The sequence below is a fragment of the Xiphophorus maculatus genome, chromosome 15, assembly GCF_002775205.1.
Source record: "Xiphophorus maculatus strain JP 163 A chromosome 15, X_maculatus-5.0-male, whole genome shotgun sequence".
Lineage (NCBI taxonomy): Eukaryota > Metazoa > Chordata > Actinopteri > Cyprinodontiformes > Poeciliidae > Xiphophorus > Xiphophorus maculatus.
The window spans coordinates 15,246,670-15,266,458 of NC_036457.1; the positions used below are offsets into that span (position 1 = coordinate 15,246,670).

General features: G+C 38.1%; 1 protein-coding gene across 3 annotated transcripts in view; it reads left to right on the plus strand.

Moving 5' to 3' along the window:
* The window catches only part of LOC102233797 (synapse differentiation-inducing gene protein 1-like), a 45,526-nt gene that overhangs the window by 9,547 nt on the left and 16,190 nt on the right, over positions 1-19,789 (plus strand). For all 3 annotated transcript variants that reach the window (XM_023347178.1, XM_005812606.2, XM_023347179.1), the window contains one exon: positions 3,796-4,455. In XM_023347178.1, coding sequence (XP_023202946.1) covers positions 3,931-4,455 — 525 coding nt within the window. In that variant the 5' untranslated portion in view covers positions 3,796-3,930. The remainder of the gene's footprint in view (positions 1-3,795; positions 4,456-19,789) is intronic.

Here is a 19,789-nt window from a genome sequence, read left to right on the forward strand (position 1 = left end):
AGTAAAGAAAAAAATGCAATGTTTTTTTTAAACACTGTTCTTAAGAGTATTATATTTACACCAAACCTTCCCGACCTGGCCGACCACTCACCAAATGCTTCTGAAACATTATGCCTATTTCAGTAACACTTTATTTGACGGGTTGTGAATATCAAAGTTGACATTATTCGTTATGACAACTTGACATTAATCAAGAAATCGTGATCTGACATAAATTTGTTATAAAAGTATTACTGATTAAACTTTAAAAATTATGTAGCTTTATGTTATTAAAGCTAAAGTTGCTCTATTCTAATAGGGATGTGATTTACAGCTGCTAAAATGCACTTTAACTGAAGTATCTAGCAAACACAAGGTAAAAATAATGCAATATTAACAAAAAAAACTAAATCTGTCAGCAGTGGCCTACAGTGTCAATAATTTATATGTCAGGATCCATACGCCACAACATGGTCTATGTCTAGGCCAAGAAGACCTGTTTACATACATAAATATAGCATCAAGAACAGAAAGTAATGTAAACACCTGCTCATCTGCTGCACAATGTGCTATTAATCTCATTCTTAAAATTTCAAATTCACTTGCACATATGAGCCCTGGGGCCATGCATGGTCTAATCAAAATCATATTCTCAGCACATTGAGGCACAGCAAGACCAGCAGGGAGGAACACTGAAAACATTGTTAGCTGTCCAGTGCTTCTAGAGTTTTAGGATGTCTGGGAGTCTGGGGATGTTGATTTATTAATGTGTTTTCAGAAAAGAGAAAAAGGGGGTAGGGGGAATCCACCTTGGAAGAAAAGTGGGGAAGCAAGGAGAGGAATTTGTAGCATATAACAAGTCATTAAAGCAAAGAATGCAAGGAGGTCACAAACCTCAATGTTTTTAATTGGAACTTAATGTGATAGATCGACACAATGCATTGTGTAATTGCTATAAAATGAATAGGATAGAAAGTTGTTTTATTCTACAAATGATTATCTAAAACATGGAGTGTGCATTTGTACTGAAACCCCATGAGTCAACACCTTTAGAACTGTATCTGCATGGCTGTCTGTCCAGGGTGTATTCTGTCTTCTGCCCAATGATCAGTGGAGATAAGAACGAGCCACCCTGTGACCCTGCATGGATAAGTGGGTGTAGACAATGGATGGATGTTACGGCTCAAGAAAAATAATAGATAGAGTAAATAATTTTGGTGAGATGTGAAGCATCCAGTGTGTGGCTGGCAGTGAAGAGGTATAGGACACACTCTTTATGTGCCAGAGGTCCAAACTATAAGTGTGGACCTCTGTGTAATGCTATAAGAACAACTTGGTGGTCCAATAACTACCAGTGTCTCTGTCCCAATATTTATAATATGTGTATGTTTTCTATTTAAGGCTTAGGATTATTGGGTGGGTATTTTTATGTGTGATGTGTTTAAGTATATTTTTTTTCTATGATGAATGACAGAGAAAGTGGTAATGTGCATGAATTGCAAAATGTATATACATATTGAACTTGAATGCAGCAGACATAATTAATTGATTAGAAAACTTCATCAAAGAACAGTTCATACGAACAGAGTTTCAATATCAGTTCGAAGTTGTGCAGAGATGGGACACATTTACATAATCGTTTTTGCAATTCATGTATGGAAAACATATTGAAATGCAGTGGCAGAGATGAAAGATTTGGTGCTGATTTAAAGAGACTATGAAAAATAGAAAAAAAATATGCGCATGTGAATCTGCTGCTTTTTTATTTACTATAAATAACCTACAAATCAACAATCATGCTTAAGATAATAAGTACACAAGGTGTTAATCACTGAGCCCTCCATTGTATTTATCCCATCAACTGAAGGCCATTTCCTGTTGTTCCTAATCTTGTTCTTTTCTGCATTACCTTAAAGCATTTGGTATATGACCATATATGACTGTGATCAGGAATCAAGGTAAATAATCTATGTCTGGAAATATCATGCAACCTAGAAATTATTCAGAGGAAGGTCAAGGGGTGAGAAGAAAACCTGGGATGGTGGGAAAACAAGTAGGGTGAGCAAAAATATACATTTGAGCCTGGATGCTTTTTGGATGCAGGTGCATAGTGCTACAGATGGAAGATGGCTAGTGAGCACTTCTGCACTAATCCAGCACATTCTTTTTTCTTTCCTGTGCTCTGAAAAACATGTTGACTGGCATAAGGCTTACACTTTCGCATGACATTAAAAGTTTATTTTTAGGGTTGTTCACATATACTGTATATTCAAGGGGAACCGCTGCAATATTTTCTCCAAATAGCTATCGCAATTATATTTTGATAACATTGTCACTGAGAAATATATTAAAAAGCTGTATTAAATTTTAAATTGAGTGCCAGATATTTAATGACAAAATTAATAAACAATGAAAATGAGTACTTTTGCCAATCTCTAACTTATTAAAGACCAATTATAAACTTCAGTTCTAAAGATGTCATACTTGTTTAAGCAGAACTATCAGACACTGATTAGTAGGAATGGGAACAATAGCTTCCCTGTGAGCAAAAGATATGTAGGAGGCATCCACTGACACATCAGACGGTGATACTGATTACACTTTTGACAATAATCTGATGTGCTCACAAAACCTACATACACAGTGGAAAATAGCGATATAAAAACCCTTTCTCAATTATTTGAGATTCTTCCCTTTTCTTTGATACACTTACATAAAATTGAGCTTGCCTTAAGAAGACACCTAGTGTGTTATTAGAGCACACCTTTGTGTATTTCAACCTCAGTATAAAAACAATTGTTCTAAGAACAAACATCATGAAGGCTAAGGAATAGCCAGCTATTTACCAGACAAGTCCGGTTAATAGTTGTGGAGAAGTTTAAAGCTCTCCAAAGCACACATTTCCCTGTGGCAACATCATGATGCCCTTCTTTGCATCATAGTTCATAGAAAGATAAGTAGAGATGAAATACAAAGCAGTCCTAAAAGAAAACTGTTAGTGGAGGTAAAGGCCTTGAGATCAACCTTCAAGCAGAATGGCAACCATAAACAGCCAGAGCCACAATAAAATGTGTTTTTTTTTTTTTTGTTTTTGTTTTTTTTTTTAGATCAAAGCATGGTCATGTGTTACACCGACCCAGGCAAAGCTAGAGCTAAATCCAATTTTGTCTTGTAGCAAGATCTGAAAATTGATGTTCTCAGACGTGTCATTCTGTCTGGCTGTGCCTGAGCCATTTCGGCAAAAGTGTTAGTTTCTTAATGTGCAAAGCTTGCAGAGAAACACCCCAAAAGACTAGTAGATGTACGAAGGCACTTGATGGCAGTGGATTATATTTATGCTCATTAAAGCAAAAGGAGGTAAGTACAACATATAGACCACATCTTTAGGCTTTCATTTGTAAAAGAAAACAAAACAGAAACAATCATTTTCACTTTCAACTACGCCTATCACATTAAATCCAAATGAAACACACCAACATTTGTGGCTGTAATGGAATAAAATATGGAAATGCTCACTGGATATGAAGACCTTTACAATTCGCCGCATATTACTGCAGTTTCTGCTCTTTTGTATGTGAATGTTTTCTAATGTGACTTGAGCGAGGATGCAAATTAGGCCTAATGGATTCATCTGCACCATCCAGTTCTCGACAAGCAGAAGGCTGTAAAAGTTGCTGCTGCTGAGAGAGCCCCGGCTCTTAACTTTGATCTGATGTGAGCATGTGTTGGAGTAAATGTTACCTGCCAGCAGATGTCAAATAAAATTCTGCTGAAGGTAAAAGCTCTCATCTCTGTCTGTGTTTGTTGCCTCTACAGATCTCAGAGTGCTTAATGCCATTAATGTCTATTGGCATTAACACCCACCACTAAGGAGCCTGTTCCTCTCACAACTCTTCCGTCTCTTCCGGCTGCTGAGAAGGTTCGTTGTCTCGCATTTTGATCCCAGTTCCAATGGAGAACCTCAGTGAACTACAGAACCCGTTGCTGGACAAAAACAGTAAGCACATGGTCAATGGTTACGGAGGAGAATTCCCCAATAACCAATACCAAGAAAACATTATTAACTACTTTGCTGGAGGAGGAGGAGGAGGTCCAGGTGGAGGTGAGGGCGGTGAAGGAGGAGGAAAGGTAAATAATGGGAATGTAGTCAGTGGAGGAAGTTACAGCACCAATGGGAAGGTGAAGTCGCAGCAGTTTCTGGACGCCACCTCTCTGCATCTGGCGGTGGAGGCTTTCTACAGGCCTAACTTCATCCTGTACAAGGAGGACAGCGGAAGCATCAAGGCTAAGGAATACAAAAGTGAGTGCTGTGAGACCACCTTTACTGAGAAGAAGGCAAAGGAGGTGTCCAACACAGCGGGAGGGGACACGCCCGGCGCAGAGGACCCTCAGTCCAAACTGCTTGAAGATGGTGAACATGTCAAGATTCAAACCGTTTCTTACGAGGTGGAGGAGGAGGAATATGTGGAGTATGAGGTAAGAGCAGATCGAAGATGGCATGATTTCATCAAATATAATCAAACGCACACCTAGAATTGCTGTAATGGGTCCGCTTATCCGCATCTAAAAGAAGCTATGCATGTAAAGCAATGAATTCATTTTGTTCCTTGCTCCTGTCCCATCATATCCAACGTTTCCATATATGCTGCTGATTTGAGAAATGCATTTTACTGGGGTCTAAATGTGAAGAACTGAAGGAAAGTTTGAGGAAAATCCTGCAAGTTGATATTTGGATCTGCTGAATCTGACCTACTCTGACGTACTTTTTGATTAATTCATCTAATCAATATTTTACCTCTTGGGGGCACATATAGGTTATGTTCACACTTAAACCAAAAGTGGCTCAAATCCAACTATTTTGCTCAAGTGATCTATTGCTTATCCTGAACCGTACAATCAGATTTATTTTTCAAATTAGACCACTGGCCACTATGATGAGTGGTTGTGAACTGCAGATGGTTCTGATGTGTTCTGAAGCTCACTCAGTCTAGATGTTCACATTTTACATCACTGAAATATGACGCTACATGAAATGCAGACAAGGATAGAATAAGAGTGGCAGACTAGGTGATAGTCATTGTTTTGTTGGTTCAGATCAGATTTATCTTATGTTTGATACACACACACCAGTTTATGTTGCATCCATATTTATTTCCGAATAATCCAACATGCTGTGTGTGATGAAACATATCCATAAACTGTTCATATCTAAGGAGCATTGACTTTGCTGAATTGCTTCAAAGTCATCCTCAGTGATATTTTTACAGAGCGTTGCGTTTAAAGTTGTTTTTTTTTTTTTATCGGTGAGTATCGTTTCTATCCATTTTTGGGTCCAATCATTTTCAGGTCAAGATCATTTTCAGTTAAATCTAATCTTATTTGTTAAGCCACTGAACTTTGACCCACGAATTCAAGCCACACACCCATAAACGGACTCCTAAGTGTCCTTAAACTTGTGTTGTTTTTGTATATAACAACTTAGCAAAACACCAGTTTTAAACAGGATCTATGGTCACTTTCTTTTGCCGAATCAAAGTTTGTTTCAGTCTCTTGTTGACTCCTTGAAAATATCGTAGACAATAAAGATACTCACTCACTGAAATGGCATTTTAGCTTTTTCTAATAAATTGTTAGCTAAAAGCTTGACATAAAGCAGATCAACAGAAGCGTGTTACATCTTTCAGACTTTGAGTGGCAGTCTTTTTATTTTGTCCTGCACTTACAGAGTCCTTTTTAAGCATTCACCACGCAGCATCCAGCCATGGTCAGGTACATGTCAGGACAGAAAATTAGAGAAAACGCTTGTATTTCTGTGGCACACATACTTTTATATTCAGGTCTTTTGTAAGACTGACATTTTACCGAGAATAAATCTCTTTTGATGCACTGACCTTGCAGTCAGTTCCCTATATTGGTAACTCAATCGCTAGATATTATGAAATCACAGGTCTTCCTAGAACAGAAATATTGGGTACTTGCCACAAAATTAGCTGCAGCATTTTCACTCTCAGCCAGCACAACCAATTGCAAAAAGTGCTCAAATGGATTTAACAAACCAGACAAGCAGAATAGGGAGCTAGAAGCTAATCGGTGTCCTGTACTGGGCTCTGCACACAGGTGGCTACTGGAATCCACCTGGATAATTGTGGCAAACATCAGACATATTTACCACAAAATAGCCACTGGGGAAAGAAAGTACTCTTCAACTGCTTTGATGTATAGACGCAAAAGAGGAAATAATTTCTTGATTTTGGAATTTCCTCCATTTCTCCATTTTCTTTGAAACTTGTGGATTTAGATGCAAACATTATCCCATAAGACATGTTTGATCTGTGGGATCTCATTGACATTTAGCTGCTAAAAACCAACATCGTTTTATTGCTGTTATTCTTTTCACACACATTGTCTTTGAGGCACATCAGCAAATCACTTTGAGATGTAAAGAGTAAAGTAAACATTGGGAGTCATTATGTAGAGGCCCAGTAGGAAACAAATGACACTTCCAAGGTGTTTCTAACTCTCCTACTCACAGTCTGACAACATCAAAGATCTGAGACTAGAAAGGCTGTCTGCGGAGGTGCATTGTGGTTGAGATTTAGCACTCGGGGACAAAAATACTTTCACTATGAATCTATATTCTCAACGTCATATTTGCAGACAGTTTGCTCCCAGGAATTCATTTGCCATTTCATTATTTCCCTTGATTATTATTATTTTTTTATTATTTAGTTCTTTGCTGATTTTTCTGAGGGCATTGTGCAAGAAACCTTGTTCTTCCTGGTGAATGGCCATGTTATCAGTTTGATTAAATCAGCATTGTAGACATTTTGTCTTCCCCTAATGGCAATTGGAGTAAATTTAATGTTTGTCCTTGTAGAGAAAGGCTTTTTTTTAGGGTATTAATATAGGTGAATGAACACCTTTCTCTTTTTGCCTGGTGTCTCAGGAAATGTTTTGTTGTAACGAAGAGCTCTATGTTTTAAATATTTTTGCTTTACTCATCATGTAAATGATGTGAGTGTGTCTGAGATACTTAATGGGCCTAACATTGAAATTATTGGCCTATCATTACACATAATTGTAATGATATGAACTACATGCAGTTGAAACCTGATATATACATACACTAAATAAAAAAAAATTTAGATATAGAAAGATTGTGCACACGGCTTTAAGGGTGCATGACTCTGTTGTTTAGCTATGCAGAGAGCCATGTGCATTATGGCTAAACTGAAAATGGGTCATCAACAGGTCAATGGTTTCAAACACAACAGCTATTACTGGAAAAACAAAAGGCATTCACACAAAGTCAAACTTCAGACTTCAACATTATTGAAATTCTGTGCAGTGACCTGTGCAGAATCAAATGCCTGCAAACTCAATTAATCATGAGCTATGCTTGGTCATTGACACACAGCTTTTTCATTTTGTCCATAAGCACAATACACAAAACCCTAGAACTGAAAGAGGGTGCTGTTAAGAGTTGCACTATAAACTAACATTGGGGACACACCACTTTAAAACTAGAAATCTGGCTTGAAGTGCTGCAGGGCTGTCTTGTTTTGTTTTATCTGTAACTAACAGCTGTTATTTTCAGTTTATCACGGAAAAATAAATAGCTAAAAGAATTAACGGGACAAAGGCTGTAATGGAATTAAGTCTTCTTCAGTTTTACTATCAAGAGACTAAAGTAAACGAAATCAAAGTGCCTAAGTAAATTATGTAAAGGCCCGAGGGAGAATCAGTAAAGGGGAAAATGAATATTGTTTTAATATTATATCATGATAAACTTCTGTTGATGTGTTGAAATTCACTATTTCCAAGCTTCACAATACATTTCTATTCAAACATTTCATCATGACCTCTTGCTGAGATAGTAAAAGAAGTCTGAACTGCAGGAAATAATGTACAAAAGTTTATAAATGATTAATAAATTAAAAATATATACAAATATGCTATGCATTTGTATTTGTACTGAAACTAGCATGTTAATGTTTAAGCCTTAAGATGTCAAACTTTTGTAAAAAATTTGAAAATCTTATTTTATTTATTGGCTTTTTGAAGAATATAACTCAGTTTTGTTTATAGGTGAATTTTCTGTCTCCAGATTTTGTTTGGATGTTTTTCTAATTTCAATTTTTTTCATTTAATGGGAATACTTGTCAACTAATCTTTACAGATTTATTTATTTTAATAGCCCTATGATTCGGTTGAATACTTGATAACAGGAATGCTTGGAGACATTTCTGAAATTCTTCAGAGCAAAACATTTTTAAGATGTATGGTCTCCTTGAAGAGCATTACCAGTACAATTTTTTTTTCTTCAGAATTCAGCAAACCTTAGGCTGCAAGGTCTCCATGCCAGACTACCAAGGTAATATTACCTGCTGCTTTTCATCAGCCTGTACTTTAACACATGTACAATAAGCACAGGAGGTCAGCCAAATGAACCACCATCTGTCTCCATCACGCTGTAGCCTCAGTGTGCATTGGCAGGTGAGAGCATGAGGACATTTGGCCAACTATGGATGAAAAACACACACAAAAAAACGCTTCTCTGAAGCAAGGAGGTGGCATTTACTTGGTTAGATTCCTTATAGGATTGTTATTTCTGTGGGTCAATGAAAGGAGATCACACACAGGATGTGTACTGCCAGAACATGCTGCAGTGAATTGTGAAATGTTGTCAATGTTGCAGTGCCATTGTTGCACAGTGGGTAAATAACTGCTTTAGTACATTAGCCATGTTAGAGCATGCTGAGAAATACGCTGGATGCAGCACCTTAAAAAGCATGCTGAAATACATAAAGCAGTAACTAACCTTTTAATAGCACAGGGATACTTTTTATATTTAGTATATGTATAAGTTCTTTAAATATACAGTTATGGATAAGCAACATGAACAACATTTGTCTTTTCATAGAAAAATCCCTCTACAATCAATTAATATACTGTAGTTATTTTTGTCTTTAGAGTGAATGAAACATCCCACAAGAATATTTTTGCCAAGTGCTCGCTTAAATAAAGATTTTGCTAAAAATATATAGTTGTTTTTAGGACTGTGTAATGTTTCTGCTTAATTGCAGACCAACAAAAATCAGCTGAAGAAACAAAAACCAATGGACCAAGAATAAGGTTCTGGGGACAAGTACCTATATTTATATATTTAGGGAACGCAGCTCGCACTGTGTCTCCCCATTCCATATAAAAACAACTGTTGTGCACATTGCTTTCCTGAAAAAATGCACTTTGCATCATGAATCTTATATTAGAAATGGATAACAGGCAGGTTAATGGATGCTGTTTACCTGGCAAGTACTTAGCACAACAATAGTGTGGGCAAGAAGGAGAGCATGCAGGTACGAGTTGTGTTGTGTATTCATTTGTGCAAAGTTCTAACAGGAATGAGCTGCTTTTTATGCGGATGATGTGCTGAAAAGTACTAAATATTGTACTTTGAGTAAATCACCTTCATGGAAACGGCATTCCCTTGCTCGCGGTGGAATATTATGAATGTGCAAAGAAGCCAAAATGGTTCAAGAACATGCAAACAGCCGGAGTTTGAGTTTTACAGTGATAAAAAGATATGTGTGTGTTCATGCGTGTTTGTGTGTATGTTTCCATTAAGTTGTGCCCGGTTGTGAAAGCTGCTAGATCTAGATTCGAAGTGTTTTGCATATTGCCGGCTCTACTATTCCCATGACTTGGGAAGCCATGTTAGTGGAAAAGCTGTGCACAGATCTGCAACAAAAGCTGTTTCTTCATTGAAACAGTTTTTGTTGTGCGATTGGGTGCATTTTTCCTTGAAAAGTCGGCGATAAACTTTGTTTTCAAGTCTCATCTGGTGAAATGCGCAGCCTTTTGTCCACAGTTGGGGAAAAAAAAATATAAGAGAGCAGCAGATGGTGTTGGTGTCCACACTAAGACATCTGCTGGCTATATAAAGAGCGCAGTCTAGCCATCATCCCATCATTCCTGTCCTTATTTGCCTCAGCTCAAGAAGCAAAGTGGTGTGAAAAAGGTCTCAGTTCCAGGTCAGTCAACCAGGTTCTGTCCCAAAGCCACTTTCACGTCACTAACTGACAATATATCATGAATACATCAGCCGGCCATTTCACTTAAGCATGTAATTGAAAAAAGTTTGATATTTTGCAAGTAATATTAATGTCAGATAAAAGGAAGAGTGAAAACATTATACTTGCTCATAGTTTATTGTTGTAACATGATTAAGCCATGATCATATTTGTTTTTGGTGTCTGCAGTTGTGAATAATGATAGATTCAAGTAATATCGGCTTCTATTAATGTAGTTTTCAAATTACATCATAAACAAGTTTAAACAAGTTTATACTGTTTTCTTTTTTTTACTGAGTGAGTTTTGTTGTTTCAGATCAGTTTGGTTGTATTTCAGTTTGTGAAATTCTTTTGGCTTCTGAAAATGCTGAGACAGTGTAAGAAAGGCAAGACAAATCTCCAGATGACAGTTTTATTGACCGCTATAGCTTAAGGGTGGGTACATGAAGGTCTAGTCTGTCAGAAATTTGAGTGAGAAAAGCGAATGAAAGGTGACTTGGGCAGTTTGTCTGAAGATTGCTTTAGTGGAAGAAATAGTCTTAGAAATGTGCATCTTTCCAGAAAAGTGGCCTAAAGCTCTTAAGTTTTGTATCTTATATTAGATAAGGACTGTTGTAGCAATACTGCATATGTACTAATACCAGTAAAAACCAAGCAAACAAAACACAATTTCATATTCAGGAAAGGTTTTAGCCTGAAAGTAAGAGGGAAGTAAGGTTCTCCTACGATATGAAATTTGTCTTTAAAAATCTTTCAGCAAAAATCCAGATTAATATTCCCAGAAGCTGAGGTTAGTAGCTAATCTGTTGGGTCTCTAAGACCAAATCAGACTTCTGCACAATGAAACAACTCAGTTCTCAAGTAAATTATGACTGTTTACGCAAACACCAATTAATGAACCATAATTAGTTCTCATGTCTTTTTTGGCTTTTACTTCTGCAAAAGTTGTTGGTTATGTACACAGAAAATTAAGGTAGTAGATGATTCATGTATAACTACAGGTCCTGAGAATATTTCATATCAGGTCAGACTAACTACCTGATATAATAGTGAACTGGTATAAAAACCAAAAGTACCGTATTTTCCGCACTATAAGTCGCACCACATTATAAGGTGCACCTTCAATGAATGGCCTGTTTTAAAACTTTTTTCATATATAAGGCGCACCGCATTATAATGCGCATAGAATAGACGCTACAGTAGAGGCTGGGGTTACGTTATGCATTTATTAGATGGAACTGCGCTAAAGGGAATGTCAACAAAATAGTCAGATAGGTCCGTCAAACTTTATTAATAGATTACAAGCCAGCGTTTTGAAAACTCCGTTCGTTCCCAAAATGAACAAACAGCTGTTTTATTATTTTCCCCGAGGTAAAGTAAGTGACGTGGTATTTTCGTGACACAGTTTATCTTTTAACAACAGCAAAGTATAACATATAGTGGAGGGGAACTTTTCCTCGATTCAATAAACACGTAAAAAACAGTCTGATACTGTTACGGTAAATCAACCGTTAGTGCAATCACAATATACAGTATATCCACTTCCGCACCATTGATTCGTTCATGTTAAATTCTCACCCTGCTGCTCTGTTCCCGTGTTCTACTGCGTGACTGATCGCCTTGAGCTTTAACTCTGCGTCGTAAGCGTGTCTCTTAATAGGAGTCATTTTGGGGTCTTTACACAAAACCCAGCGTGCACCGCGCGCTTCTTCTTCTATGGGGGAAATAGAAGTTGGTGGCTGCTTACCGTAGTTACGAGACCTGTTGTGGCTCAATATTGGTCCATATATTAGGCGCACCGGATTATAAGGCGCACTGTCGGCTTTTGAGAATTTTGAAGGTTTTTAGGTGTGCCTTATAGTGCGGAAAATACGGTAATAGCCCTTTTTATTGACAGAAACCCATTTTTGATTTTTGTGTAATTTTTTCATTATTTTCAATCTCAATCTGTTAGCTGAAATTGAGTCACACGTTGTTTGTGGTGCCAAACACGAATAGACGTAGTCTTGGCGGCTAACCACATCTCATCATATCTCCCATGTAAAACATGAACTAAGAATAGGAACAGACTGATATTATTGTGATATTAGTGAATACATATCAAGCTGTGTTCACACTGCAGCCTGAAGTGACTCAATTCTGATTTTTTTTTTTTTTTACGTAATTCGACCTGTTTTTGATCTTTTCATGACAGTCTGAACACTGAGCACTTCTTCTTTTTATGGCGGTTGAGATAACACTGAGACAGCTGACGCTACTGCGCCCTCTACTGCGCATGTGGGACACTTTTAGGTCGTTTGCCTGTTCAGACTGCAGAACACGATTTCAGGAGTCACAGAGGCTGAAAACTTCTGACGTCAGGAGTCACAGAGGCTGAAAACTTCTGACGTCAGGAGTCACAGAGGCTAAAAACATCCGAAGTCAGGAGTCACAGAGGCTGAAAACTTCCGACATCAGGAGTCACAGAGGCTGAAAACGTCTGAAACTCCTGATGTCACAGAGGCTGAAAACTTCTGTGACTCCTGACGTCACAGAGACTGAAAGCTTCTGTGACTCCTGAAGTCACAGAGGCTGAAAACTTCCGACGTCAGAAGTCACAGAGGCTGAAAACTTCTGACATCAGGAGTCAAAGAGGCTAAAAAATTCTGTAACTCCTGACGTCACAGAGACTGAAAACTTCTGTGACTCCTGAAGTCAGAGAGGCTGAAAGCTTCTGTGACGTCAGGAGTCACAGAGGCTGAAAACTTCCAACGTCAGGAGTCACAGAGGCTGAAAATTTCCAACGTCAGGAGTCACAGAGGCTGAAAACGTCCGACATCAGGAGTCACTGAGGCTGAAAACTTCTGTAACTCCTGACGTCACAGAGGCTGAAAACTTCTGTGACTCCTGAAGTCACAGAGGCTGAAAACTTCTGTAACTCCTGACGTCACAGAGGCTGAAAACTTCTGTGACTCCTGAAGTCACAGAGGCTGAAAACTTCTGACATCAGGAGTCACAGAGACTGAAAACTTCTGTAACTGCTGATGTCACAGAGGCTGAAAACTTCTATAACTCCTGACGTCACAGAGGCTGAAAACGTCTGTGACTCCTGACGTCACAGAGGCTGAAAACTTCCTACCTCAGGAGTCACAGAGGCTGAAAACTTCCGACATCAGGAGTCACAGAGGCTGAAAACTTCTGTGACTCCTGAAGTCACAGAGGCTGAAAACTTCTGTGACTCCTGATGTCACAGAGGCTGAAAACTTCTGTAACTCCTGACTTCACAGACGCTGAAAACTTCTGTGACTCCTGACGTCACAGAGGCTGGAAACGTCCGACGTCAGGAGTCACAGAGGCTGAAAACTTCTGTAACTCCTGATGTCACAGAGGTTGAAAACCTCTGTAACTCCTGACTTCACAGAGGCTGAAAACGTCTGTGACTCCTGACGTCACAGAGGCTGAAAACTTCCGACGTCAGGAGTCACAGAGGCTGAAAACTTCTGTGACTCCTGATGTCACAGAGGCTGAAAACTTCTGTAACTCCTGACTTCACAGACGCTGAAAACTTCTGTGACTCCTGACGTCACAGAGGCTGGAAACGTCCGACGTCAGGAGTCACAGAGGCTGAAAACTTCTGTAACTCCTGATGTCACAGAGGCTGAAAACTTCCGACGTCAGGAGTCACAGAGGCTGAAAACTTCTGCAACTCCTGACGTCACAGAGGCTGAAAACTTCCGACGTCAGGAGTCACAGAGGCTGAAAACTTCTGCAACTCCTGACGTCACAGAGACTGAAAACGTCTGTGACTCCTGATGTCACAGAGGCTGAAAACTTCTGTAACTCCTGACTTCACAGACGCTGAAAACTTCTGTGACTCCTGACGTCACAGAGGCTGGAAACGTCCGACGTCAGGAGTCACAGAGGCTGAAAACTTCTGTAACTCCTGATGTCACAGAGGTTGAAAACCTCTGTAACTCCTGACTTCACAGAGGCTGAAAACGTCTGTGACTCCTGACGTCACAGAGGCTGAAAACTTCCGACGTCAGGAGTCACAGAGGCTGAAAACTTCTGCAACTCCTGACGTCACAGAGACTGAAAACGTCTGTGACTCCTGACGTCACAGAGGCTGAAAACTTCCGACGTCAGGAGTCACAGAGGCTGAAAACTTCTGCAACTCCTGACGTCACAGAGACTGAAAACTTCTGTGACTCCTGAACTTAAACTTTCATGTTCAACTCAAGGTTATTTTAGTTATAATTGTAATTACTATCCTAAAAAATATGTTTTTTATTCAAGACTTTTTTATGCAATCAGAAATACACTGAAATATACAAATAAGGAATTAATTTAAATCCTTTTTAAATAAGAAAATATTAATCTTATTTCCTAAATAGCATGCTTGATCAGCGTTAGCAAAGGATGTATTTGCAGCTGAAAATGATCTCTAACATCAACATTTGGAAAGCTGTGTCCTTTGTGCTTGACTTAACGTTAATGTGCTGTAGAGTTGAAAATGTGTTTTAGTGTGAGATTATTTTTTGAACTGAATTTGAACCAGGTGAAGCTAAAACTGCCACTTGATGAGTTTTGGGCAGAATGTATTTACAGACAGTTTTTCTTATCTCAAATGCAAAATGTATATATTTTTGTACATTTTGCCTTGAGTACTGTTCTGAGGATGTTGTTCTTTTATCAAATAACTTTTGTGAGTTTGTATACTCCAGTTAATGATTAATCAGTTGCTAAATTAGTTGACAATCACTTCAATAATTGATTAATCACAATTAACCCCATTAAGTATTTCAGCTCCTAATATTTGCGACTGTTTATTGTTAGCATTTAATTTATAAAAAGTTTTAGTTTTGTCTTCTGATTTATAGCACGAAATCAGAAACTCAATCCGATTGTTAGCTTTTATTTATATTAACAGTACCGTATTTTCCGCACTATAAGTCGCACCACATTATAAGGTGCACCTTCAATGAATGGCTTATTTTAAAACTTTTTTTCATATATAAGGCGCACCGCATTATAAGGCGCATAGAATAGACGCTACAGTAGAGGCTGGGGTTACGTTATGCATTTATTAGATGGAACTGCGCTAAAGGGAATGTCAACAAAATAGTCAGATAGGTCAGTCAAACTTTATTAATAGATTACAAACCAGCGTTCTGAAAACTCCGTTCGTTCCCAAAATGAACAAACAGCTGTTTTATTATTTTCCCCGAGGTAAAGTAAGTGACGTGGTATTTTCGTGACACAGTTTATCCTTCAACAACAGCAAGGTATAACATATAGTGGAGGGAAACTTTTCCTCGATTCAATAAACACGTAAAACACAGTCTGATACTGTTACGGTAAATCAAACGTTAGTGCAATCACAATATATATCCACTTCTGCACCATTGATTCGTTCATGTTAAATTCTCTGGCTGCTGCTCTGTTCCCGTGTTCTACTGCGTGACTGATCGCCTTGAGCTTAAACTCTGCGTCGTAAGCTTGTCTCTTACTAGGAGCCATTTTGGGGTCTTTACACAAAACCCAGCGTGCACCGCGTGCTTCTTCTTCTACGGGGGAAAATGAAGTCGGCGGCTGCTTACCGTAGTTGCGAGACCTGTTGTGGCTCAATATTGGTCCATATATAAGGCGCACCGGATTATATGGCGCACTGTCGGCGTTTGAGAATTTTGAAGGTTTTTAGGTGCGCCTTATAGTGCGGAAAATACGGTAATTTTATCCTATCTTACTTTTCTGTGAGAATTCAGTTCTCAGTTTGTGTTTCCGCAGGAAGATGATTGGCTGCACACAGCCTCCAACATTCATTTCCTGTGCAAATCAAATCCTATTTCTCTTGAGCTAATTGTCCATTGCAAATGTGAAGATGGCTTAAAAGTGGCGTTCAGCTAAACTGCTTCAAAGTTTTTCAGGCTGGTGTGTTGTGGGACAGTATAAATTAGTGTTGGCACTTCTTGGAATTGATGCTACATTCAATCTGAATGTGAATTAGTAAAAAATGAAAATGCAAAGAGCGTTATCTACTCTATCTGCAGATGTGATATTAACTCCATCTAACCATTTCACAGAAACTCATTTTAAAACTTATCAGTTTAAGCAGAACTGTTTCCCAGTCAGAATTTGTCTTTTTAAAATTGTAACCAGCATGCGAAGAGAATACTTCAGCCAACCCCATTTGTTTGTCACCCATCTGTTGCATCAGTTCAATGCATAGCATTTGCTTTCATCAGTACTTTTTACATCCCAGACATCCCAGAGGCTTTTTACATCCTTCGAGGATGTCTCCAGCTGGCACTCACTGAGCGCGTCTGTAATCAGAACTGTGACTATAGTAATAATAATAATAATAATAATAATAATAATAATAATAATAATAATAATAATAATAATAATGGAGGAAGTGGGTTGCGGTCTACGAGAGAAATTTCAGCAGGTGATGCATTGGCGGAACATAAAAATCAACTTCCACTCAGCCTTACTGTTTTTTCACACTGCACCATGAGCACTAAAATGTTAAAATCATTGCCTTGTGTGTCGGATTAATAGAGGGTTTGGCTTTTTAATGCAGATATCAGTGACATCCTGCTACCCTCTGCAGAATGTTAGATAGAGGCCGAGTCGATTACAAGCATTAACCGTTTAATCTATATGTGAGAGAAAGTGGCTGCCTATGCTTACATTAAATTTAAAATGCTGTCATTCTCTAGTTCGCTGCACGCCAGTTGTTCACTCTTCAAAAGGCTCACACAGTGTGAGCTACTGCCTCACTTTCCGGCAAAATCTTTTAACAGTCTCAGATTTTTCTTATAGAGCTCGACAAAGTCAGGGGGGGTCACATGAGCTCTGAAATTGATTTTCAGACCTGAAAACTAAAGAGTTTTATGCCTTTTAGAGAAGTGTTTCAGTTAAACAAATGATAGAAATGTTTCAAAATATGTAAAAGCTCTGTAAATCCGAAGTTTTATGCATCTTGTAAAAACAAAACACCAAGGAGATTTTAAGTTACTGCTTAATGAATAATAATTTTCTACAAAGTGTAAAATACTGCACACAATCACAGATTTGAGATGTTCCACTGGCTTCTGAATGAAAGTCATTTTGGGCCATGAACGTACTTTCTATCTACAGTATATGCTTGCACATATATCCTGATTATCTCTTAATCTTTCATTTTCATCGAGTAATTCTATATGACAATTAATATTAATCAGCATCTCTATGTCATAATAAAATGCTCCCTTCCTGCCAATGTATCTCACCTATCTCACAGTTTTCATGAAGATGAAATGATTAAGACTTTTCACTTTATCTAGCAGTAGTCTTAATGTGGCTTCTGACTGGTTTGTATCAAATACAGGGCCACTTAATGTAGCTGGAAGTCGGTTCATAATTAACCACACTCAGACGTACACAGGTCTGTGTTAAATAAGAAGTAGCTTGTCTGTTGTATGATTTAGTTTATTGTTGTTGTATTGTTTTATTTATCTGTTTCTATAGACAAGCTAGCATTAGAAATGAAATATCAAAATAACATGTGGGGTGATTTTGTTCTTTTCTTTTTTCTGTTCCGGCCATTAGGCAGAAAATTACTGCAGTGAGTGTATCTTTGGTTTTGCTGAGTATGATATTATCGACTGATAGTAGCAACCATGATAAATGTTCCTTTTAACCTAAGGCAGAAGCATAGATCATTTGTATGACTTTGTTTGCAGCTATTGCCTTGAGAAATTCTTTGTATGCAATGTTGGACTGTTAGAGTTGTGTGTTCAACTTTGATAGAGGATGTCTGGAAGAGTTTGACAAAAGGACAAACTGTGACAGACCCCTGCAGTGAGCTTGGTTTTAACACAGATGTCTGTACTTTAATCTTGGACCACAGCTGGAAATGATTCTAACCAGAAAACATTTTGTTCCTTGAAAAATCAAAAATGCCTGCATAGCATACCATAGGTCTCATAGGAAATTTAATAATGACACCATCCTGTTATCATAAGCATTAATGAGACATCAAGAAATAAAATATCCTTCATAGTGCCACTTTGAAGTACCAAATGCCATATTTAATCCTCACCTGACTAGCAGTTCAGAGTATTAAAAAGTGAATAGAGTGAAAACTGTGTTTAACGTTGTGAGGATTTTTTTTTTCTATTATCGTCAGCCCTAGAAGGGATGATTGTACATAGAGAATACAAACAATGTGTTAAAAGGAGCTCTGTTGGATTTAGATGGATTTAGTTGTTTCCCCTTCTCCAGGAAATAAACAAAATAATTCAGGCTCACTCACATGTGCAAAACTGACAAGCACTAACAGTATAATGTGAATTTCCTTCTGATGTTCACTGAAAGAGGTACTTAAATCCCACTATGTGTTTGTATTTCACTTTTTAAATCAGCTGCGATTTTAATTAGCGTAACAGCACAGTTGTCACTTTAAATAAAAGTAACATCTTTACAGCAAACTTGGAATTGATTTTGTGCAGCCACTTTTACAGTCACACATAATTTGTTGTACCCTGTTGACGTGAAGTCATATAAGTTTAAAAGTTGGAGCAGTGAGTAATTGTACTCAAGCAAGATTTGTGTTATTTCAAAAATAATGGTACTCGAGTTGAAGAACACATGAAAAGACATTACTAAGTAAATGTAACTGAGTAAATGTAACTATTCACATCCCACCTCTGCTTACTTCCTCTACAAACCCAACATTTGCTTTTGCATTTTAAAACATTCAAGTAACGCAACATGAATGCTAACCATGTACCGGTTCCTGCTGATGTCTCATTACCCGATCCCAAATTGCACACCTGTCAAAGACAGGCCACAAGGTAGTGAAAAGAAGAAAAAAACAATCTTTTTTCATTAGTCATCGTGGGTAGCAGGTCTCCAATGACTGTTCTGCATGTTTGGGGAGACAGCAGCACTACGTCGCAGACAGAGATGCTATTATCGTGAGCCCACGCACTCTGTGCACTCTGAGAGAAACACCTGAGGATGGTGGACATTTTATCAGGTTTATGCTTGTGCACTTGTAGTGCATGATACATATACATGTCACATTTTTAATATAAAACATGATGTGTGTATCATGTTGTAACATGATAATGTAGCTTGGCCTTAAAGTGTGGATCTCAGCAGTGATTGCTCCTCTGCTGTGTCGTTCTGATGCGGTGGGTGTGGATTGATGTTGTTTTTCCAAGTGTGGCGTCGCTGTAGTTGCTGGGCTGGATGCGCCAATGATTGTTTTTATTCTGAGTGACCACGGGCCATCTATTGCAGAAATAAAGTAATAGAATAAGGAAGAGACTATTAAGAACAGACACTAATAGATGCTGTTTCTGTAAATAGCTTATTAATAGATGTAGGCATAGCAAGTGCCAGACACCATAGGGAAACACTGAATAATATGCATAATTTGTGTAATTTCGCATGATTCATCCCATGTTTTATGCCTGCAAATATGCCTAAAATGTGACTTTGCATCCAAATTTTTCTCATTAACTTTGCTTATGCATTCATCCAATTAATTGAATCGCTTTTGGCTATAGAGGTTTCTTTCTGCCTCCAGCCCCTCCTGCACTCTATATCTCAGTACTGCCGTACAGTATAACAATTAATAATTGTATAATCTCAAACATTGCATAATAACCTGCATAATAAGAAGGTTGAAAAGGCAATGCTGGTTTAAATAGCTTCTCTTTACTTTTCTATTATGTTAATGTTAATGTATGGGATTTTATGTGACG